This window comes from Podarcis vaucheri, assembly GCF_965113315.1.
Source record: "Podarcis vaucheri genome assembly, chromosome: 2".
Taxonomy (NCBI): domain Eukaryota; kingdom Metazoa; phylum Chordata; class Lepidosauria; order Squamata; family Lacertidae; genus Podarcis; species Podarcis vaucheri.
The window spans coordinates 127,024,795-127,048,500 of NC_138760.1; the positions used below are offsets into that span (position 1 = coordinate 127,024,795).

At 47.4% G+C, this 23,706-nt stretch overlaps 2 protein-coding genes across 4 annotated transcripts; both read right to left on the reverse strand.

Moving 5' to 3' along the window:
• Positions 1–1,288: 1,288 nt before the first annotated feature.
• LOC309527299 (uncharacterized protein) lies at positions 1,289–13,644 on the reverse strand. Of its 2 annotated transcripts, none has more exons than XM_082214029.1 (8): positions 13,528–13,644; positions 12,756–12,839; positions 10,462–10,588; positions 8,190–8,270; positions 6,698–6,780; positions 5,592–5,718; positions 4,198–4,314; positions 1,289–3,945 (listed from the first exon to the last, which is right to left on the reverse strand). In XM_082214029.1, the coding sequence occupies exons 2-8, from the start codon at positions 12,783–12,785 to the stop codon at positions 2,393–2,395; spliced, it is 2,118 nt and encodes a 705-aa protein (XP_082070155.1). In that variant the 5' UTR covers positions 12,786–12,839; positions 13,528–13,644; the 3' UTR covers positions 1,289–2,392. The 2 variants fall into 2 exon arrangements, with proteins under 2 accessions (XP_082070155.1, XP_082070154.1); XM_082214028.1 differs by having other exon boundaries at positions 12,756–12,835; positions 13,528–13,642.
• A 5,475-nt stretch (positions 13,645–19,119) lies between these two features.
• Positions 19,120–23,151, reverse strand: LOC309527428 (uncharacterized protein). 2 transcript variants are annotated; one of them, XM_082214288.1, is made up of 3 exons: positions 23,040–23,151; positions 20,526–20,645; positions 19,120–20,143 (listed from the first exon to the last, which is right to left on the reverse strand). In XM_082214288.1, exons 2-3 carry the CDS (start codon positions 20,554–20,556, stop codon positions 19,356–19,358), a joined length of 819 nt encoding a protein of 272 aa, XP_082070414.1. In that variant the 5' UTR covers positions 20,557–20,645; positions 23,040–23,151; the 3' UTR covers positions 19,120–19,355. The 2 variants fall into 2 exon arrangements, with proteins under 2 accessions (XP_082070414.1, XP_082070415.1); XM_082214289.1 differs by lacking the exon at positions 23,040–23,151 and having other exon boundaries at positions 20,536–20,645.
• Between the last annotated feature and the right edge of the window lie 555 nt (positions 23,152–23,706).

Below are 23,706 nucleotides of genomic sequence, written 5' to 3' on the forward strand. Positions count from 1 at the left end.
TGACCAGAGCAGAATACAGTGGCACTATTACTTCCCTTGATCTAGATGCTATACTTCTATTGATGCAGCCCAGAATTGCATTGGCTTTTTTAGCTGCCGCGTCACACTGTTGGCTCATGTCAAGTTTGTGGTCAACCAAGACTCCTAGATCCTTTTCACATGTACAAGCCAGGTGTCCCCCATCTTGTATTTGTGCCTCTCATTTTTTTTGCCCAAGTGCAATACTTTACATTTCTCCCTGTTAAAATTCATCTTGTTTGTTTTGGCCCAGTTCTCTAATCTGTCAAGGTCGTTTTGAAGTGTGATCCTGTCCTCTGGGGTGTTAGCCACCCCTCCCAGTTTGGTGTCATCTGCAAATTTGATCAGGATGCCCTGATCAAATTTATCTACTTCCACTTTGACGTGCTTTCAAACTGCTAAGTGGGCACGAGCTGCGACTGAAGAATAGGAGCTCACCCTGTCGGGATTCAAACCACCGACCTTCCGACCGGCAAGCCTTAAGCTCTGTGGGTTAGACCACAGCGCCACCCGCGTACCACTGAAATAGATTAGAAACAAATATACAGTGGTACCTCGGGTTACATACGCTTCAGGTTACATACGCTTCAGGTTACATACGCTTCAGGTTACACACACCGCTAACCCAGAAATAGTGCTTCAGGCTAAGAACTTTGCTTCAGGATAAGAACAGAAATCGTGCTCTGGCGGCACGGCGGCAGCAGGAGGCCCCATTAGCTAAAGTGGTGCTTCAGGTTAAGAACAGTTTCAGGTTAAGAACAGACCTCCGGAACGAATTAAGTACTTAACCCGAGGTACCACTGTAAACACACATCATAAAAACAGAAGAAACAACCTGCATAACTGCTGCAAGTTCATGCAGGAAGGCTATAAATGGCTCTAAATGTGGTGAGAATCCCAAGTGGGGAGAGTGGCTGTTGTGTTCAGGTCTTGATGGTGGGCTCCCCACTGAAGCACCAGGTTGGCCATTGTGAGAACCAATTCCTGGGCCAGGTGAGTGAGCCTTGAGATGGATCCAGCAGAGTTCTTCCTACGTCCTTGAAAGAAGGTGAGAAATCTTACGAATGAAATAAGCCACTTCCCTTTTCAAACAAGGGGCAATTAATAAAGAAGCTGCTTTGTGGAGGGAGCTCAAAAAGCAGAGGCGGCATGGTCAAATAAATAGAGGTGTCTCCGGAACGTAGACAGGGTGCACATTCAATACTTTGAAAGCTAGGATTTCTAATAAAGGATAGGCGATTTGTTCTTTATCAGTGATCAGGCACGCCAATGAAAGCAAGTTCAGTTTTTATTTCAACAGCTGCAGTTGCATGAATCTCAAGCACTAAAAGGGTTGCAGCAAAAACCTATTGGTCATCCAGTTTGCCCTCCCTTTTCTTCTCATTGTCACGTTCATCTTAATCTTTAATACTTCGAAATGGTTCTTTGATGGACCTTCAAGCAACGCATTGACTCTGGCTGATGCTTTTTCCATACTCCATACCATGGGTAGGCAAACTAAGGCCCGGGGGCCGGATCCGGCCCAATTGCCTTCTAAATCCGGCCCGCGGACGGTCCGGGAATCAGCGTGTTTTTACATGAGTAGAATGTGTCCTTTTATTTAAAATGCACCTCTGGGTTATTTGTGGGGCATAGGAATTCGTTCACCCCCCCAATATATAGTTTGGCCCCCCACAAGGTCTGAGGGACAGTGGACTGGCCCCCTGCTGAAAAAGTTTGCTGACCCCTGCTCCATACATTTCCATAGCGCCCCCCATGGGCTTTTTGGGGTACAGTAAGGTGTTGACTAAAGCTCTTTCCACACACTGAAAATATTTCAACCTGTTGTGAGTTTTTTATGTTTTTTATATATGTAGGAAGTGCTCCTTTTATCACTAAAGCACTTTCCATCCTCCACAATGAAAAAAAGTTCCTCCACCCTGCCATATGGTCACAATCTGAACGACTGGCATCATAGTTGTGAAACTTTATTAACAACACTTAAAAGACTGGGCACTAGAGTATACACCGAAACCATCACTCCCTGCTGTAGATTATCTTACACGAACAGCTCCCCACTACACGTTAAGAGTTCCAAAACAAGCAAGAAAGTCATAGGAGGGTTTTTTCAGCGTTCTCCAAAATTGTTCCAGTTTATAAATTGCTTTAGCCTCCGTTCAGAGGACAGCCTGCTCAGAGCCTCATCAGAATCCTCTTAAAACAAGATGCAAATGAAATAGAGAACCGCCACACTCTTGCCTCCAACGTTTGACAACAATAAGAGCAGAGGATGAAGGCAAGAGGCGGATTTTGTTACTAGCAAACACAGGAAGCCGCAAACCTGTGGGACTAAACGGCACCCAACCAAGAGTCAAATAGTTGCATTGTTCATCTTTTAAACAAAACATAGGAGTTTGTCATCAAAATCCGTCTCCTTGCCAGATGGACAGAATCTAGGCAATACACCATCATCTTGGTTTTGAAGCAAAGGGCCATATAGCCAAAGTTGTCCTGTGTGGCTTCCTTGATACAAAGGAACATCTGAGCTCTTCTTGAAGCTTTTTCCATACGGAAGACATTCGTACGGTTTCTTCCCTGTGTGAATTCTCTGATGTGTGCTAAGGCTCGTGCTCTGGCTGAAGCTTTTCCCACACTGCAGACACTGGTAAGGTTTCTCCCCTGTGTGAGTTCTCTGATGGGCACAAAGGTGGGCTTTCTGACTGAAGCCCTTCCCACACTCTGCACATTTGAAGGGCTTTTCCCCGGTGTGAGTTCTCTGATGTGAAGTAAGGCTTGAGCTGACGCTGAAGTTCTTCCCACACTCACCACATCTGTATGGCTTCTCCCCCGTGTGGATTCTTTGATGAGTAGTGAGCGTCTTGCTGTCGCTGAAGCATTTTCCGCACTCCAGGCAAGTATATGGTTTCACGCCAGTGTGGACCCTTTGATGGGCGGTGAGACTTATGCTCTGACTGAAGCTCTTTCCGCACTCCATGCATCTAAATGGCTTTTCCCCTGTGTGCGTTCTCTGGTGTGAGGTAAGGTTTGAGCTGTGATTGAAGCTCTTTCCACACTCAGGGCATTTATACGGTTTCTCCCCTGTGTGAGTTCTCTCATGTAAAGTCAGGCTTGAGCTAGCACTGAAGCTCTTTCCACATGCCATACATTTATATGGTTTCACTCCTGTGTGGGTTCTCTGATGACAACTAAGGTTTGAGCTAACACTGAAGCTCTTTCCACACTCCAGGCATTTATACGGTTTCTCCCCTGTGTGAGTTCTCTGATGGGCAGAAAGGTGGGTGCTCCGACTGAAGCTCTTTCCACACTCCAGGCACTGATATGGCTTTTCCCCTGTGTGCGTTCTTCGGTGTGTATTCAGGATGCTACTGTAGCTGAAGCTCTTTCCACACTCCAGGCATTTATATGGTTTCTCTCCTGTGTGAGTTCTTTGATGATTATTCAGTGTTTTGCTGTCGCTGAAGCTCTTTCCACACTCAAGGCATTGGTAAGGTTTTTCCCCTGTGTGGATTCTCTGATGTCTAATAAGTGTCCCTCTCTCACTGAAGCTCTTTCCACATTCAGGGCACTGATAAGGTTTTTCTCCTGTGTGGCTTCTTTTATGTCTAGTAAGTTTTCCGCTACCACTGAAGCACTTTCCGCATTCCAGGCATTGATATGGTTTCTCTCCTGTGTGGGTTCTGCAATGTTTATTCAAGCTCGATTCATCTTTGAAAGTCTTCCCACACACTGGGCACTTCTCTCCCATCTGAGGTAGATGTACGCTCAGGATTTCATGAAAATCATCATGCAGAGAAGGAGAAGATTCATTTCCCTCAAGATACGTAGGTCCCCTTTGCGTCCCAAAGGCCTCTGCTGCTGCTTGCTGCTTAGCTGTTTCCAATGACGCCACAGATTGCTCCTTATAATTCTCAAAGCCAAGTCCATCCTCTGTTTGGGAAAAGGAAACAAAAAGAAAACATGATTGGGCTTCAAGGCACAAACTGAGGACTGGCTGCTTTAGTTATTTCACAGTCTCCAAAATCCTTCCCTTTTCTCTCTACACACCCTGCTAGGTTATCTTTTGCATTTGCCAATATCTGAGAGAATAGCACAAATTCATTTCTGGTTGATTCCCTCAATCAATTTCACCGGGCACAGATCTCTCTTTCTCTGATTGATATTTTTCATCTAAGGACCTACCAGTCAATTTTTCCTGGAAAAATCCCTCGTCCTTCTTTGCAGGCTCCTCCCAGGACAGCAGTTCTTCCTTTCCTTCCAGCCAGGAGACAAGGTCAGATTTGGGCATCAGAGGACCTTCTTCATGGGATTAAGAAAAGAGAGAAAAAACAAGTATTTATGGCACTTGTGACCTGCGCGTCCAGAAATCCCAGGCCACGTAGCCGGTGTTGTACCTCCATCCCACCCCAAAGGGCAAATGGAATGAAGAAAATGGATTTTAAAAAGGAAGAAACAAGTGGACCGGGTATCAGGAGGGGAAGGAGCACAGCTTGGTGGTAGGGCATCTGCCTTGCTGTCAAAGAGCGAGCCAGCAGTAAATCACACTGTTCCAAGTAGGAGTTAACACTATGTTAGCAAAAACACAGTCTCCACAGATTTAGCTGAGTTTCAGGCCTAATGAGTAGAGCACCTCCTTCCTGGTGGTCTTCCTCCATGGAAATCAGTTGTCGAGACTAAAGTCCCCACCTCCCCACAGCCATCTATGTCTCCTCATCCAGGGCTTTCCCCAAGCAATCAGAGACTGTACCTGTATGCAGCCTGGGAGTCATTTTGGACTCACAGCTGTCCATAGAGGTGCAGGTCAATTCTGTGTCCAGGGCAGCTGTCTACCAGCTCCATCTGGTACACAGGCAAAGACCCTCCCTGCCCACAGACTGTCTTGCCAGAGTGGTGCGTGCTCTGGTTAACTCCCACTTGCACTACTGCAATGTGCTCTACGTGGGGCTACCTTTGAAGGTGACCAGGAAACTGCAACTAATCCAGAATGTGGCAGTTAGACTGGTGACTGGGAGTGGCCGCCGAGACCACATAACATCAGTCTTGAAAGACCTACATTGGCTCCCAGTGCATTTCCGAGCACAATTCAAAGTGTTGGTGCTGACCTTTGAAGCCCTAAATGGCCTTAGCCCAGTATACCTGAAGGAGTATCTCCACTTCCATCGTTCAGCCCGGACACTGAGGTCCAGCTCCGAGGGCCTTCTGGTGGTTCCCTCCCTGCAAGAAGTTACAGGGAACCAGGCAGAGGGCCTTCTCGGTAGTGGCTCCCTCCCTGTGGAACACCCTCCCATCAGATGTCAAGGAAATAAACAACTATCTGGCTTTTAGAAGACATCTGAAGGCAGCCCTGTTTAGGGAAGCTTTTAATGTTTAATAGGTTATTGTATTTTAGTGTTTTGTTGGACGCCGCCCAGAGTGGCTGGGGAAACCCAGCCAGATGGGCGGGGTATAAATAAATTATTATTATTATTATACACTCTGCTAATAGCGTGCCCTGGCTTCTCAAGTCTGGGTCGCTGATTTTGGGCCCTCTGCATGTCCACACCTTCCAACTCCATGTTTCCCCTTACAATCCTCACCCAGAGAGGCCACATTCCTGTAGTTCTCCAGCATGACTTCTTTGTACAGCGCCCTTTGGTCTGGATCCAGCAGAACCCACTCCTCTGCGGCGAAGGAGACGCTCACTTCCTCAAAGGAGACCAAACCCTGGGAAAAGAAGGATGTGTTTTCTCAACAGCACCAAACTGATGGACGATCCCCTCATGTCTTTAGATAAAAGAAATAACCCAACTGAAACAAGAATCCATGCAGAGGCAGGAGGAAGAAATTGATCTGAGCACCCATCTACCCTACAAATCTGCCACACAGGATGCTGGCATCTCCTTGCCAGGATTTGTGCCAAGGGGCTACTGCCCTTCTCTTTGCGGCCTGCTCCGATTGGTTGGGCCACTCGCATAGCCCCGCCTCAGGAGCAAGTGGGAGGAGCAACCAGGGTGGATTTGATTTAAATCAAATTGTTTAAAACCACAATTTAAATCACTAGCCAGTAAGACTTCATTTAAATCATTTTTTTTACAGAAAGACTCATTCTTGCTGGTATAATCTAAATATTTACAACCAGATGGAAGGTTTCACTTTTGGAATAATAAATTTCCAGAGTAGTTTTTGCAGTTATATCAAAAATTATTGATTTGGTTTTACTATTAGACATACATAGACAGATAATTATGAAATTATTGTCAGGTTTAATAAGTTAACTGTTCATATTTGGACAACTTTTCTGCTGCATGTTATTGGAAGGAGAAAAATAATCATTTCCTAATAATCATTTCCTTAATAACAATTTATTTAACTAAAACAATAACATTATAGCATGTTTGTTAACTGATGTGGTTAAACTTTTTTTTTAAAAAAAAAGCAGACTAAGTTTTAGCACACAAGAAAAACTTAAAACAAATCCTTATTTCCTGATGAATAACCTTTGGACTATAATGCAACTTAAACAGAAAATTATCTTTAGAAAGACTTTTCCTCCAACAGCATTTTATTTTAAAAATCCAATTTAAATTTTAAAATTCTGATTTAAATTTTAAAATTCTGATTATTATTTTTTAAAGTCATTTAAAAAATGGGAGCAGCCTTTTCCTGGATCGCCTCTGCCACGGATAGGAGGAGCTTTGCTTACCTGAGATAAGGGCAGAACGGCTCTTTCCACCCGGTGACAAAGAGGCGAGAGCCTTAAGCACGTCATGGTGGTTTCCCCTCCACCTGCAAGGGCGACGAGAGAAAAAAGTTGGCAGGGTAATATTTTCTATGCCGGCTCCTTGCACGGCAACCACGTCATCCTGTTTGACTTGGGAGATTCAAGCCATGATTCTGGGTTTGATTTGCAGTTCATGGAATCGTAGCCTTGTGGAGATGGAAGGGACTCAAATGGAATTTAGTCTAAGCCCCTGCAATGCCCCCCCTTGATTTTGTGAGGAATCAAAGTGGGTGAAAACCATTCAAATGGGTGTCAAGGCATCTAAAGGTACCCCTGACCATTAGGTCCAGTCGTGGCCGACTCTGGGGTTGCGGCGCTCATCTCGCTTTACTGGCCGAGGGAGCTGGCATTTGTCCGCAGACAGGTTCCAGGTTATGTGGCTAGCATGACTAAGCCACTTCTGGCGAACCAGAGCAATGCACGGAAACGCCGTTTATCTTCCCGCCGGAGTGGTACCTATTTATCTACTTGCACTTGACATGCTTTTAAACTGCTAGGTGGGCAGGAGCAGGGACCGAGCAACGGGAGCTCACCCCGTCACGGGGATTTGAACCGCCGCCCTTCTAATTGGCAGGCCCTAGGCTTTGTGGTTTAGACCACAGCACCACCCGCGTCCCGTGTCAAGGCATCTAGCCTCAGGCTATTCTGAAAAGTGTTTTTTTTGGGGTGGTGCAGGGGTACGCATACCCTTAAACATTTTGTGAATCTAACAGGATAAGAAACTAAACATTTTGTGAATGTAACAGGATAAGAAACTAAAAAAATTAGTTTCTTCTCTAGCACGGTGAATTGTCAGTTTCATTGCTACGCCCGACGGTGGCCTCATTTCCTGTCATGGTGTTTCCTGAATCTCAGATGGAAGCAAGCGTTTAATGTGTGAAGTCAACTGTATGTTGATGATGATGATGATAATAATAATAATAATTTATTATTTATACCCCGCCCATCTGGCTGGGCTTCCCCAGCCACTCTGGGCGGCTTCCAACAAAATATTAAAATACAGTAATCCATCAAACATTAAAAGCTTCCCCAAACAGGGCTGCCTTCAGATGTCTTCTAAAAGTCTGGTAGTTGTTGTTCTCTTTGACATCTGGTGGGAGGGCGTTCCACAGGGCGGGTGCCACCACCGAGAAGGCCCTCTGCCCAGTTCCCTGTAATCTCACTCCTCGCAGCGAGGGAACCACCAGAAGGCCCTCGGTGCTGGACCTCAGTGTCCGGGTCGAACAATGGGGGTGGAGATGCTGCTTAAGATATACTGGACTCATGAACTATAAAATGGTGATTTCCTTGAGTCAAAATGAAAGTACCCCCTAAACATTTTTTAAAGGAGAAAAAACACCGTTTCTGAGAAACACCAAACAAGACCACAACCTGGCAAGGTAACAATCCTTCCCCAGATCATCCTTGCACCGACCTGCCAGTCGCTCCGGGTCAAATTGCTCTCCCTCTCCTTCCAACCAGCTGATAAGAAGAGGTTGAAGAATCAGAGGCCCATCTTGAATAGAAGAAGAAGAAGAAAATATTTTTTTCCTTCTAGGAGTCCAGAATTTCAGACTAGAATGGTTCTGTTACCGGCCTCCTAAGACAGAGGTAGTGCCATCACTGGATACAGGGAAATGATGGGAAGCACCAGTCGGGGAACCCCTAAGGGAAGATGGCTCAGAGCCCAGGGATTGGTGGTGGGACGACAATGGGTGATCAGATGGAGAAGACTGGGAGGAGGAGGTGTCGGAAGATGGAGAGGTGACAGGGCTTAGTGAGCAGGAGGAGGCTGTGGCAGAGAGCAGCCCAGAAGCAGAAGATGGAGCAGGAGCGGAGGGAATTATAGGGACAACACTACCCAAATTGTATAGAAATTTATTTATGTATGCTACTACAGCAGCAAGAATGTTACTTGCCCAAAAGTGGAAAGAAGCTGTTTAGAGCTTCAAAGGTCAGGGCACCACCACTTTGAATTGTCCTCAGAAACATACTGGGAGCCAATGTAGGTCTTTCAGGACCGGTGTTATATGGTCCCAGTGGCCGCTCCCAGTCACCAGTCCAGCTGCCGCATTCTGGGCAACCAGACCAGGGGTCGGCATTGCCTGCCAGCCTCCTCTTCCTGCTTTGGTAAAACTATGCAGGGAAAAGCTTTGGGGCAAAAGCAGAATGAACCAGCTCTGGCGCCACCTATTGTCAGGCCTCACTGCCTTCTGCCCTATCAGTCGCAAGGGCTGCCAGCCAATCACGGCTGCTCTCTCATACGGAGCTGGCAAAGAGCCCCATCTGGAATAAGAGGAATGAGCTTAGCACAAATGCGGTCAGGTGAAGCAGATAAAACGAGAAAGCAACAGGAGTTCTCCGTGTCTAATAATAATAATAAATTTTTATTTATACCCCACCCTCCCCGCCCAGAGCTGGGCTCAGGGCGGCTAATACCAGTAAAATTACAATAAAAACATAATGGGGGGGGGGGACAATTTAAAATACAGGTTAAAAATACAACTTAAAATGCAGCCTCATTTTAATAATAGCCCATAGATCAAAACCATAAGGGGAGGGCAACATAAGGGTCAGACTGAGTCCAAACCAAAGGCCAGGCGGAACAGCTCTGTCTTGCAGGCCCTGTGGAGAGATGTCAAGTCCAGCAGGGCCCTGGTCTCTTGGGACAGAGCGTTCCACCAAGTCGGGGCCAGTGCTGAAAAGGCCCTGGTCCTAGTTGAGACCAATCTAACCACCTTGTGACTTGGACCTCCAAAAAGTTGTTAGTTGACAAGACAGAAGTACTGTTTCTGGGGGACAGGAGGCGGGCAGGTGTGGGGGATTCCCTGGTCCTGAATGGGGTAACTGTGCCCCTGAAGGACCAGGTGCGCAGCCTGGGAGTCATTTTGGACTCACAGCTGTCCATGGAGGCACAGGTTAAATCTGTGTCCAGGGCAGCTGTTTACCAGCTCCATCTGGTACGCAGGCTGAGACCCTACCTGCCCACAGACTGTCTCGCCAGAGTGGTGCATGCTCTGGTTATCTCCCGCTTGGACTATTGCAATGCGCTCTACGTGGGGCTACCTTTGAAGGTGACCCGGAAACTACAACTAATCCAGAATGCAGCAGCCAGACTGGTGACTGGGAGCGGCCGCCGAGACCATATAACACCGGTCTTGAAAGACTTATATTGGCTCCCAGTACGTTTCCGAGCACATTTCAAAGTGTTGGTGCTGACCTTTAAAGCCCTAAACGGCCTCGGTCCAGTATACCTGAAGGAGCGTCTCCACCCACATTGTTCTACCCGGACACTGAGGTCCAGCACCGAGGGCCTTCTGGTAGTCCCCTCACTGCGAGAAGCCAAGTTACAGGGAACCAGGCAGAGGGCCTTCTCGGTAGTGGCGCCCTCCCTGTGGAATGCCCTCCCACCAGATGTCAGAGAGAACAACAACTACCAGACTTTAAGAAGACATCTGAAGGCAGCCCTGTTTAGGGAAGCTTTTAATGTTTGATGTATCACAGTATTTTAATATTCTTTTGGAAGCCGCCCAGAGTGGCTGGGGAAACCCAGCCAGATGGGCGGGGTATAAATAATAAATTATTATTATTATTACTACTATTATTTGTGGACCTTAAGTTCCTCTGTGGGGCATACCAGGAGAGGCGGTGCCGTAGGTACGTGGGTCCCAGGCCGCAAGAAAGGCAACGGGGAGGGGGGTGCTTACCCAAAGAGGCCACCTCCCCATAATTCTCCAGCATGACTTCCCTGTACAGAGCTCTCTGGGCTGGATCCAGCAGCGCCCACTCGTCCTTGGAGAATTGCACAGCCACCTCCTCAAAGGTCGCGGGAGCCTAAAGTGGAAAATAAGGTACCGGTATGTCTCGTCACACACAGAAACAGGCCGTCAGACAGGTGAGCAGACGTGACCTGGCCAAAGGTCTGTCTAGTTCAGCATCCGGTTCTCACAGTGTGTGTAGGAAGCAGAACCTGAATGCAGATTCACTTGGGATTCCCGGGAACTGGGATTCAGGAGCAGAGGGAAATCGCTGTTGCACTCAGGTCCTGATTCTGGGCTTTCATTCGAGACATCTGGTTGGCCACTGTAGGAGAGATATATTGGACTAGAGGGGCCTGATCCAGCAGGTCCCTTATGTTATTCATGGAATCATAGAATCTTTGGACTGGAAGGGACCCCCTGGGGTCATCTAGTCCAACCCCCTGCCATGCTAGAATCTCAGCTAAAGCATCCAAGACAGATAGCCATCCCACCTCTGCTTCAAAACCTCCAAGGAAGGAGAGTCGGAAGAGAGGGGAAGCAATGCAGGCAACTCAAAAGATACTACAGTGGTACCTTGGTTCTCAAACGCCTTGGTACTCAAACAACTTGGAACCCAAACACTGCAAACTCGGAAGTGTTTCGGTTTGCGAACTTTTTTCGGAGGCCGAAGATGCTCCATTTTAAGTGTTACACTTCTGATTTGAGTGCCACACTTCGGTTTTATGCTTCCATTTTGAGTGTTACACTGAGGTCTGCCTGTTTTTGCGTTTTGTTTTTGTGGCTTTGTTTGTTTGTTTTCATGACTGTGTGGAACCCAGTTCAGCTACTGATTAATTGATTGTGTGACTGCAGTACACTGTTTACTGCTTTCATTTTATGGATCAGTGGTCTCGTTAGATAGTAAAATTCATGTTAAATTGCTGTTTTGGGGGTTGTTTTTAAAAGTCTGGAACGGATTAATCCATTTTGCATTGTTTTCTATGGGAAGGCGTGCCTTGGTTTTGGAATGCTTTGGTTTTGGAACAGACTTCTGGTTTGAGAACCAAGGTACCACTGTATACACTGTGTGATTAAGCTGCAACTGGTTCAAACAAGCGTTCTGTTTTTCTGCCCTTGTTTGAACTGATCCTGCTAACTAGTCCTAAATACGATTTCATCCCAGCTTCTTTTGCTCTACGCCTGGGGAGGTCTTGCCTCACTTATCCACATAGAAGCAGAAACCAGGGAGGCCTATCCGTCACTGTGTCTGAAATGCAATCGTTTTTAATTATTTAATAGGAAACTCTCCAGAAATCGTTTCTGTTGTTGGATGTTTTTACTGTGAAATCTGTTTGCATACCACTTTATTAGTCGTCCAATGCAACAAGACTAAAACATGAATTAAAATTATACAATCGGGAGTTCAATATTTAAAAAACCTGCCGGAATAAAAAAAAGTATTCAGTTAAGTGCCTAGACCTCAACAGGGAAGGAGTTCTACTCTGTCCTCAACTGCAAGGGATTTCCACAAGATTGGGCCTGTAATTCTGGTGGATCCGAGCCACACAACCGAGTCAGTGACTCCCCTGAAGACTTCAGTGGTCAAGCAGAGATATAAGGGATAAAGCAGCCTTTGAGGGCCTTGTAAATTAATGACATGAACCTTGTATGTGGCCTGGCAACATATGGGCCGTTTTTGAGCAAAACTGCCCAGGATTTACATTGGGCAGCCTTGACATCTTCCTGCCACAGAAGGCAAGGGGAGGAGAGGGAGGTTTTGATGAAAATAAGAATAACGATAATGATTCGGGTTTCTTTTGTTTTGTTTGTTTTGCTGTGGTTCAAAAGGTCCAGGTGAGCAAACTAGTGAAATTCACTAGTGCCTTCAAACTCAGTCAGATGGGCAGAGTACTACAGTGGTACTTCGGGTTAAGTACTTAATTCGTTCTGGAGGTCCGTTCTTAACCTGAAACTGTTCTTAACCTGAAGCACCACTTTAGCTAATGGGGCCTCCTGCTGCTGCCGCGCCACCGGAGCACGATTTCTGTTCTCATCGTGAAGCAAAGTTCTTAGCCTGAAGCACTATTTCTGGGTTAGCGGTGTGTGTAACCTGAAGCGTATGTAACCTGAAGCATATGTAACCTGAGGTACCACTGTACTACTACTACTACTACTACTAATAAAGAGCTTTAAATGCATGGCAAGGGTCTTCAGAGATGCATCCCATAAAAGTTAGCCCACAAAGCCCCCCCATCTCTTACTTGAGCGGGCTGCGTAGAGTCTCTTCCCATTTCACTGTGAAGAGGAGGAGACCCAGAAGGTCTCTCTGGGGCTTTTTCTGCTGCCTGGAAGGGAGACAAAGAAGGATGAAGGGGATAGTTTTTTTAATCCTGTGTGTCTGTTTCCCTTGGAAGTCCCTGGTGTGAAAAAACAGCTTTCCTCTGCAGCACCTACAAATATTGGACAGAGCTCACAGAGAGAGAGAGAGAGAGAGAGAGAGAGAGAAAGCGCGAGAGGAAGATCTTGCAATGCAATCAATGCATTTTGGGGCGGAAAGGGGGCTCTTTGCAACTGGATAATCCTATTCTTTTATTTTTTTGCGAGGCAGGCACGTCCTTTCTCTCCCCGCCCCCTCCGCCCACGCTGCTTCCTCTGCAAACAGAGGGTCTCCCCATCTTCCATGGAAGATGAAGTTGGTGGTGGTGGTGGTGGGAGAAAAGTGAGTCATAAACTTGCAGAGTTGGAAGGGGTCCGCAGGGTCATCTAGCCCAACCCCCTTGCAATGCAGGAATCTGCAGCTCCCCCAAAAGGGGTCGAACCTGAGGTCTGCTCTAACCGGCTGAGCTACCCTAACAACAACAAGTAAAGCATTGCAAAGGCCCCCCATTTTTGCACCTGGGTTGCAGAGGTCAGACCCACACCCTCCCATTTTTTGGGGTGTATTTGTGTGATTTCAATAGGAAGGGAATCTTATGTCTCTCCCCCCTCCCCCAAGAAAAAAAGGCCAATTCTTCCCCTCCCCATGCAAGATACCTGCCCGCACCATGTCTTCCTCCTGGCCAAGGAATGTCACCAGGCCTCTTCCTTCCCTGCCTGAAAGGAACAGGGAATGGGGGCTCCCTATTGTCTTCCGCCACCTCAACCTCACTTTCAGAACTTCCTGCCTCTCTAGGAAGCCCCTGGAGGACCAGGTTGCCTCTCTCTCTATCCCTCCCTCCCTCCCCTGCCTGCCAGCTGCTTTGCAATTATTGCACCTGAAGCATCATTTATCTGCTGGGTCCTCCTCGGTTTTTCTCCCCTGAGAAAACGGTGAGAGAGGCCTCCTGGAAGCCCTTATTTCACCCCCTTCCCTTGCAACCAGAGAGATTTTTTAAAAAAATCTATTATTTTATTTTCCAAATTAATATTTACATTCACATAATAGCATAATATATAAGAACAATATTCCAAAGAATCCCTTGAACTTACCTCCTTCCCTTTGTGGGTCTTTTTGTTAATCCTTTCCCTCTGCATCTTTTATATTAACCCACATTTTTATACCTCCATTATGTCCATAGCTCATCGTTGCATTACAAGTGTTATTCCAATCCCACAAAGAGAATTTGTTGTTTCTGCCTAATGGTCAGGGGTCCCTTTACCTTTACAGTGGTGCCCCGCAAGACGAATTCCTCGCAAGACGGAAAACCCGCTAGACAAAAGGGTTTTCCGTTTTGGAGGTGCTTCGCAAAACGAATTTCCTATGGGCTTGCTTCGCAAGACGAAAATGTCTTGCGAGTTCCTGCGGGGGTTTTTTTCCTCCCCCCCCCCTTTTCCCCAAGCCGCCAAGCCGCTTATCAGCTGATCCGCTAAGCCGCTAATAGCGCTAATCCGCTAATGGGCTTGCTTCGCAAGACGAAAAAACCGCAAGACGAAGAGACTCGCGGAACGGATTCTTTTCGTCTTGCGAGGCACCACTGTACTTTATAGTCTTATACATGGGTAAATGCAGTATTTCAGGCACAAAAGTTGTTGAGTTCCCCCTCCCCAAGTTGCTTTTTTGTGTTTTGGAGCTATTTTAACCAAAATCTACACTTCCGACATTGGTTGCTGGATTTCCCCGGACATTAAAGTGATTTCCGCCGGGACACTGTTTCCGACAGCCGGATCCTGGCAGCGTCCGGGAAATTCTGGACCTATGACAACCCTAAAGCAAGTCCCCCTCTCTCTGAGGCGGCCCAAAGGAAAGCAGAACAATATGTTTGGCACCAGCTTGGCTGCAGAAGTTTCTGGAAGGAGGTCTCAAGGCGCCACCCAACTGTCTTAGGGACTCCACTCTGGATTTGTGTAGGATTTACTCCATAGTTTTTCTTCTCCCAAAAATATCCCACAAGGCAGCGGCGGTTTACGATCAGTGTTTTCCTTCTCCTAGATGGGCTCCCATCCTAGGTGGAGGAGCCCCATTTGCCCCTCACTTCCCTATACAGTCATACCTCTTGTTACGTTTGCTTCAGGTTGCGCGTTTTCAGGTTGCGACCCGGAAGTACCGGAAAGGATTACTTCTGGGTTTTGCCGCTCGCGCATGCGCAGACGCTCAAAATGACATCACGCGCACACGCAGAAGCGGCAAATCGCGACCTGCGCAGATATGGGTTGCGTTCTGCTCATGTTGCAAAAAGGGCTCCGGAACGGATCCTGTTCGCAACCAGAGGTACCACTGTACAGCACACAGGGCCGTCTTAAGCATATGTGGTGCCGGGGTGCAGAGATCCGCCCCTCCAGGTTGACCAAAGTTGTTGACCTTTTTATAGGGCGGGCTGGCAAAGCGCGTACGGCACAGCTGGCCTGACCGCCCGCCTCAGCAGCAACAGAGGAGCTTGAGGCGGCAGCGGTGGCAGCAGCGCAAGGCCGGGCGCCTGGGGGTGGGCAAGCACAGCCCAGCGCAACAACAGTCGAGCCTGAGGCGGTGGTGGCGACTGAGTGAAGCCAGGCACCTTGTGTGAGCAGCGTGCGCTGGGCAGGTTCTCTCGATGGTCCGCCAATCCCAGGAGCTCCGATGGGTTCTGCTCCGCTCAGCAGCGGCTGTCGACTCTTCCCAATCCCCGGACTCCAAATCTCAGCCCCGGACTCTTGGCCTGGCACCCCTGGCAGCCTGGGTGCCCCACACCCCCAATGCCTATGGGTAAGACGGCCCCAACAGCACGTGCAGAAACCACCTTCTTGACCGTTGGAACCTGTCTTGGTCTCTTGGCAGGTTTTGAATAAACATTCACAAACTTTTTACAGTGGTGCCTCGCAAGACGAAAAGAATCCGTTCTGTGATTCTCTTCGTCTAGCGGTTTTTTCGTCTTGCGAAGCAAGCCCATTGACGGATTAGCGGATTAGCGCTATTAGCGGCTTATCGGATCAGCTGATAAGCGGCTTAGAAAAAGGGGGGGAGGGAAAAAAACCCGCAGGAACTCGCAAGACATTTTCGTCTTGCGAAGCAAGCCCATAGGAGATTCGTTTTGCGAAGCACCTCCAAAACGGAAAACTCTTTCATCTAGCGAGTTTTCCGTCTTGCGAGGCATTCGTCTTGCGCGGCACCACTGTATTGGTAATACAGTGGTACCTCAAGTTACATATGCTTCAGGTTACATACGCTTCAGGTTACAGACTCCGCTAACCCAGAAATAGTGCTTCAGGATGAGAACAGAAATCATGCTCTGGCGGCGCAGCAGCAGCAGGAGGCCCCATTAGCTAAAGTGGTGCTGCAGGTTGAGAACAGTTTCAGGTTAAGAACGGACCTCCAGAACGAATTAAGTACTTAACCCGAGGTACCACTGTATATAGATAGATAAATTAAGGATAAATTTTGATAAATTGTTATGTTGAAATTCCTAATAAAAAAAAATATTTTTAAAAAAGGAACCACTCTTGGTCTTATCCACTCAAGCCGCCTGTCTTCGCATGCAGGGGGCATCCCTAACTCACCGAGGTTTTGAGACCCATCAGCTGCCCTCGCCTGGTTTAGCCAGCCAGTCAAAGCCATTTCCTGGGATTGTGGCCGCTGTTGCATGCAGACAGCTTCTAGGAGCCACAGGTGAGATCTGAGTGCAGGTTGGGGACCAAATGTGGACAAACCACCCCAGAAGGAGCATGGTGTCCCGTCCCCCCCCCCCAGGTACCACCTCTCCCCTAACATTCCTTTGTTAAATCATTTTTATTAATTTTCCAATAAAAAATATCCAATTAACATATATCATAATCCAATAAAAATAAAATAAATAAATAAAAAAGGTTGAATTATTTTCCAAATTATAATTTTTAATTTTTTGGGCTTCCCATAGTCTGGACCTTGAAGCATACCTCCAAATCTCAATCCTGCCTCTCGTTGTCGTTTCCATATTTCCCACATCTCGATTTTAACACTCTGACGTCTTGTCTCTGACTCTACGATTCTCAGTCGTGTCAGAAATCATAGTATCCTTTCGTCCGCTGAATACAACTTTATTTGTGTAATATACTTTTCCGACTGTCTTTTTGCTAGCGCAGCTTCATCTGGCTCCATTCCAATCCGGGCTGTTATCCAACTCTCTGAATCCCCTAACATCCCATAATAAAAACATCACTGGATTCTACACAATGAAACCTGATCCCACAATGCATTTGTTGCTCTTTCAGGTGCTGCGGGGCTTATTTCCCCCACTCATTGTTCCACTGTTATTTAAAAACATAAGGCAGGCAAGTTGCTACACACTTTTGCCGTTGTCCCGGTTCATCCCTCGAATACCCAAAGAAAGAAAGATGGATTAAATGGCAACATTGAAAGAAGAATGGGGAAAACAGGTGACAGTTATTAATGGAATTTTCAGAAACAACTGAACCAAGATTAACTCTTTTTAAAAGTCATTTTATTTTTGTGGGGGCAAAAATCCTTTTCTCTTCCATATGCCCCCTCCCCCACCTCAAATATTTTCTGGGTCCCCCCCCAACCCGCCAGAGCTGATTTGTGGACAACTCCTGGAAATATTGAGCTGAATGTCACCCATAATATGTAAAACAGCAAGACAGGGAACTGTTACATCACCACCAAATTTCCAGGTTTTTGCAAAGGAAATAGAGAAGAATAGGCGGTAAGGAAAGAAAATGGAAAATAACCCCTTACATGTTCTCCGTATAAAATTCCCACATTGACCCTTTTTAAACGTATTGACTTTAGTCCTCCTTGTATTAAATTGATGCCAGTTATCCTTCTCAGGATTCTTCACCGGGAAACTATTTCCCTTAGCTGCTACCAAAAATATATACAGACATTCATACAATAGCCGTAAAGGTAAAGGTAAAGGGACCCCAGACCGTTAGGTCCAGTCGTGACAGACTCTGGGGTTACGGCGCTCATCTCGTTTTATTGGCTGAGGGAGCCAGCATGACTAAGCCACTTCTGGCAAACCAGAGCAGTGCACGGAAACGCCGTTTACCTTCCCGCCGGAGTGGTGCCTATTTATCTACTTGCACTTTGACACGCTTCCAAACTGCTAGGTTGGCAGGAGAAGGGGATTTGAACCGCCGACCTTCTGATTGGCAAGTCCTAGGCTCTGTGGTTTAACCCACAGCGCCACCCGCGTCTCTACAATAGCTTTACAAAACTGTTAATATAAAACCGGGGAGGTTATAGGGGCTTGGGGGATATTAACAAACATTTCAAATCATCTGGTCGTTCCAAAGTTGTTTAAACTTTCTTCCAGCCTTGTTCAAACCTGGGGGGAGTGGGGAATAAATACAGCTTCCCTGACGAGCCCAGGTTAATTTTCTCCAATTTTCTCCCAGTCGTTCCCAACCTGGTGCCCTCCGGAGCTTTTGGACTAGAATTCCCATGTAGTCTGGTGCTGGTGGGAGTTTTAGTACAACTGGAGGGTGCCAAATTCATGATGTCTGTCATATCCCAGCTTCCAAGTCTGGGTACCAGGTTTGCGTTGCACATTCAGATCTAGCTGCCATCAACTTATTTTTTTAAAACGGCTACCTCATCCTTTGCTACCTGCCCATTTTAGAAATGTTAAGAAAATGACCTTGGGATTATTATTATTATTCACCCACCCTTCACCCAAAGTCCCCAGGGCGGGTTGCAACAATTAAAACACAAGCTTAGTTTTTAACAGGGCGGGATTGAGTTGGATCGGCTCGTATTTCTTCTAGCTTGTATTCTTGCTTTTACAGTTTCTTCCTAAGTCGTTTTTAGTTCTCTCTGCTGGAAAAAAAGGGGCCTGGAAGAACAGGATTTCTGTCTTGCCTGTCTAGCAATGTGGCAAAGATGGGCAGGAAAGGGAACAGGCAAGCATCATCCTTGCATCGCTGGGGGTTGGACTAGATGACCCGTGGATCCCTTTCAACCCTATAATTCTATGATCAACAAGCAGCCCAGGGCACATTTCCATGGGAATGACAATTCCCAAGACTCGCAACCCAGGGAAGTGAGATCCATGGGCAGGATAGAGAACAATTTTGGGGGTGGGGGATAATCTGATTCAGGCACTCAGAGCTGTGAGGTACCAAGAGAATTAAGCCCTTCCCACTGGGGGGAAGGAAGAGTGGTGTATTTAGTGCCTCCCACCCCAAAGCAGGGTGATCTCTCCCCCCCCCCCCGTTATAAAGATTTCAGAAAAGGAAAAAGAAATCTTGAAATATTCTGTACAACACTGTAACACCGTTCGAACACAACATTCTGGCAAAGAGGGTTTCTCCCCTGTGAGTTCTCTGATGTGAAGTAGGATTCCTCCTGAACCCCTTTCCACAGTCTGTTCACTTTTAGGGCATCTCCCTCGTCCTGCTAAGTCTTCCGCTGCAATATTCAGCCCCCCCCCCCCTTCTCAACATTTATGTGGTTTCTCCGGCACTGATTCGTCTCAGGCCCGTTCCACCCTCCATAACTTAACATGGTTGCTCCCGTGCTCCCCTGTGTAGATTATCTGATGAGCCGTAAGGAGCTGGCTGGGACTCAGGCCCTTCCCACACTCCACGCATTTCGGGCTCAGCCCCTGTTCGCACTCCACGCATTCCGGCGCTTCTGCCTGAGCGTGTTTCTTTTTATGCCTGTTGAGACTGATGCTGCGACTGAAGCTTTTCCCGCACTCGAGGCATTTGTAGGGCTTCTCGCCGGTGTGGGTTCTTTCGTGCGCCATGAGGATGGAATTGCGTCCAAAGCTTTTCCCGCACTCGAGGCATTTGTAGGGTTTCTCCCCTGCGTGGCTTCTCTGATGTCTCTTAAGGGTCCCGCTCCTGTTGAAGCGCTTCCCGCATTCCACACACTCGTAGGGTTTCTCCCCCGTGTGGATTCTCTGATGTGCAGTAAGAGTCCCGCTGTCGCTGTAGCTCTTTCCGCACTCCACGCACTGATACGGTTTCTCCCCTGTGTGGGTGACGCGGTGCCGATTGTAGTCCGATCTGCATTTGAAGATCTTCGCACACACGGGACACTGGATCCCTCGCTTGCCTTTGGGATCTTGTTTTGGGATCAGGAGTTCACGGCCTTCGGCCGCCTTGGAAAGGGAGGATTTGATTTTCTCGTTCTTCGAATGCTTCGCTTTCTGCCTTTTCGATGCCTTTGGATCCTTGAACGTCTCCTGTCCTGCTACTTGCTTCATTGATTCAATAGAAGGTTCCTTCTCACTTTCAGTCTCCTGCCAATCACCCGCTGGGGGCAGAGGGAAGGAAAGAAAAATAAACATGGGGAAAAATAAACATGGGGAAAAGTTAAACATGGGGAAAAAGAACAGTGCACCAAAGAAACTCGAATTAATTCAGAACAATTAGAAATCATTTATTACATTTGCATACAGCCTTTTCCTCCAAGGAGTTTAAGGTGGCAAACATGATTCCCTCCTTCCCATTTTACACTGGTGTAAATGAGATGCGGTGTCCTTGCTAGTACACCACTGTTGTCCCAAAGCTGCTGGGAACTGTAGCTCTGTGAGAAGCGAACTACAGTTCTGAGAATTCTTTGGGGGATATCATGCAGCTCTGTGCTAGAAATCCATCCCTTCAGTAGCCCTCAGCCATGGAAAAAGTGCCTTTACCTGTACAGACCTCATTACCAAAACCCTCCATCACGACTTCCTTGTAAAGAGTTATTTGGCCTGGATCCAGGAGATCTCACTCCTCTTTGGGGGTGTGCACACCTGCTGCCTTCCACGTTACTGAAAGAAAGAAAAAAGGGCTTTCAGTTTGAAATGGTTGTGGGAAATTGCAGTCAAATATAACTAGCAAGCGTAGGGCTAGTTAATGCATGAAGGGGTTAAGACCACAGAAGTGTATTCCTAGACTCAGGTCATGTCCCTCATCTGGAAGGAACTTAATTTTCCTAGTCTGTTCATTTTCTTTCATCTTGTGAACCCACCTTGCTCGCTACAAACTCAGACCGCTATTTCACTATATTTTACATCCCAATATTTCTGTCTGTGTTTGTTTGTTGCTGCATGGATAAATGCACAAACCTGACTTTAGGAACTTTGTAAGTAAAGCATGCCACCTGCGTCTTCCTGCACTGCAGGGGTCGGAGTAGATGACTTCTGGGGTCCCTTATAGCTCCCAAGTGACAACTCTGCAAAAGGATCCACCAGATCAGCTTTTATTTTCCCCTCCAGAGCAAAGGAGTCCAGCCAAACTCTCAAGAGGGGGTCTGGAGAAGACCCTTTACCCCCTTGAACAGCAGCAACCTCAGAGGGAAGGAGGGGGATAATTTATTTATTGCCACTGCCTTGATGACATAAAGTGAGGAGGAATTAAAAAACCTTTTATTGCGGGTGAAAGAGGAGAGCGCAAAATATGGTCTGAAGCGCAACATTTAAAAAACGCTAAGATCATGGCCACTGGGCCCATCACCTCCTGGCAAATAGAAGGGGAAGTAATGGAGGCAGTGAGAGATTTTACTTTCTGGGGCTCCACAATCACTGCAGATGGTGACAGCAGCCACAAAATTAAAAGACGCCTGCTCCTTGGGAGAAAGGTGATGGCAAACCTAGACAGGATCATTAAAAGCAGAGACATCACCTTGCCAACAAAGGTCCATATAGTAAAAGCCATGGTTTTCCTAGTAGTGATGTATGGAAGTGAGAGCTGGACCATAAAGAAGGCTGATCGCTGAAGAATTGATGCTTTTGAATTATGGTGCTGGAGGAGACTCTTGAGAGTCCCATGAACTGCAAGAAGATCAAACCTATTCATTCTTAAGGAAATCAGCCCTGAGTGCTCACTGGAAGGACAGATCCTGAAGCTGAGGCTCCAATACTTTGGCCACCTCATGAGAAGAGAAGACTCCCTGGAAAAGACCCTGATGTTGGGAAAGATGGAGGGCACAAGGAGAAGGGGATGACAGAGGACGAGATGGTTGGATAGTGTTCTTGAAGCTACCAGCATGAGTTTGACCAAACTGCGGGAGGCAGTGGAAGACAGGAGGGCCTGGCGTGCTCTGGTCCATGGGGTCATGAAGAGTCGAACTCAACTAAATAACTAAACAACAACTGCCTTTAGACTAGAGCTTTTGAAGGCAAATTGGAGCCGAACAGGCTCTCTTCAGGTTCAGGAACTCCAAAAGCAGCTCTCCCTCTGGCTCTGGAGCATGAAAGCCGCTCCACCTCTTTCTGTGTGGCTGGTGGCCTCTGCTTCCTTGGAGGTTTTTAAACAGAGGTTGGATGGCCATCTGTCTGTCCTGAATGCTTTAACTGAGATTCCTGGATTGCAAGCGGGTTAGACTAGATGAGTCTCAGGGTCTCTTCCAACTCTACAATTCCACGATACACCCCCCCCCCCCACAGGGACTGGATGGAGCTCTTAGGAAGGAAGATCCTGCAATTGAGAAAAATGCAGTTTTGAAGCCAGTAGACCAGGAGACTCTTAATCCCAGGGTTGTGGGTTCAAGTCCCACGTTGGTTAAAAGAGATTGGTTTCAACTAGGGCCAGGGCCTTTTCAGTGCTGTCCCCGACTTGGTGGAACGCTCTGTCACAAGAGACTAGGGCCCTGCGGGACTTGACATCTTTCCGCAAGGCGTGCAAGACAGAGCTGTTCCGCCTGGCCTTTGGTTTGGGCTAGGTCTGATCCTTAAGTTTCTCTCCCCTTATGGTCTTGATTTATCAGCTACTTTAAAATGAGGCTGCATTTTAAATTGTGTTTTCCCCCCTCTCTTTTCCCCCTTAATTTTTTTATTATGATTTTATTGGTGTTTAGCTGCCCTGAGCCCGGCTCTAGCCAGGGAGGGCGGGGTATAAATCAATTTTTTTATTTTTATTATTATTATCCCCGCATTGCAGGGGGTTGGACTAGTCTGGGTCCCTTCCGACTCTACAATTCTACACGATTCTATGGCACTTTGCAGCTGCAAAAACCAAGATTCTTGGGACAGTGGAGTCGCCTTCCTTATATCCTCATTTTCTCCTCTTCCACCAGCAAGGCTGCTTCTTCTGCACCAAATCAGCCCCCTGGGGAGGGGGAGGGAGGCTTCAAAAGAGCCTTGTGCAAGGGGGGCACCCAGCTGATGGACCCCCATTTTGCAACCTGAGCTCCTGGGTCAAAAGGAAACTCTGAGCCTCTGAACCCTTTACCTCTTTGGTCCTGCCCTGTGCAGCATCTGCCTCCCGGCCAAGGGACGTCGCCGGGCCTCCTTCCCCTTCCTGGAGGACCAAAGCAAGTGGCTCACTCTGGCCTCCCCTCCCCTCAACTTGACAAACTTCCTGCCCTTCTAGGAGCCGCAGCTCAGTGTTTTTAACCATCGGATGACTGAGCGCCAGAGGCTGCCTTCTCCTAGCTTTCCCATGCGGCTGCCATGCGCCCGGTATTTCCCGGACAGAGGATGGGGGTGGGATTTCCGGGAAGCGGCAGGAAATTATACACTGCACTGTACAGTGCTGTATACACAACCAGCCGAGTGTCCGGGAAAATCCGGACGTGTGGCAACCCCTTTCGGAAGTGTTGAGTTATTGGACTAGATGACCATTCTGTACCCTTCCAACTCCACATTCTACGAAGTGTTTAAAGGGGTGTGCGGCACCTTGGAGCCGGGGTGGAGAAACCGAGGGGATCAGGGTTCAAATTCCCACGGATTGAGTTTGTTGGGGAGGGGGAAAGAACCTTGGCCACCACCATGAATTCCTTGGAGAAAAGTTGGGACAGAACTCTAATGTATAAAAATACAGTGATAATATTCAACCTAAAAAAATTCTTTCCAGTAGCACCTTAAAGACCAACTAAGTTAGTTCTTGGTA

Coding starts and splice junctions, on each gene's coding strand:
- LOC309527299 (XM_082214028.1), bottom strand. Junction 8,271..10,461: donor TGGGGAGGTGGCCTCTTTGG/GTAAGCACCCCC, acceptor CTTCTATTCAAG/ATGGGCCTCTGATTCTTCAA. Junction 3,946..4,197: donor TTTCCAGGAAAAATTGACTG/GTAGGTCCTTAG, acceptor TTTCCCAAACAG/AGGATGGACTTGGCTTTGAG.
- LOC309527428 (XM_082214288.1), bottom strand. CDS start 20,556: ATGGAGGGTTTTGGTAATGAGGTCTGTACAG. Junction 20,144..20,525: donor TGGTAATGAGGTCTGTACAG/GTAAAGGCACTT, acceptor CTCTGCCCCCAG/CGGGTGATTGGCAGGAGACT.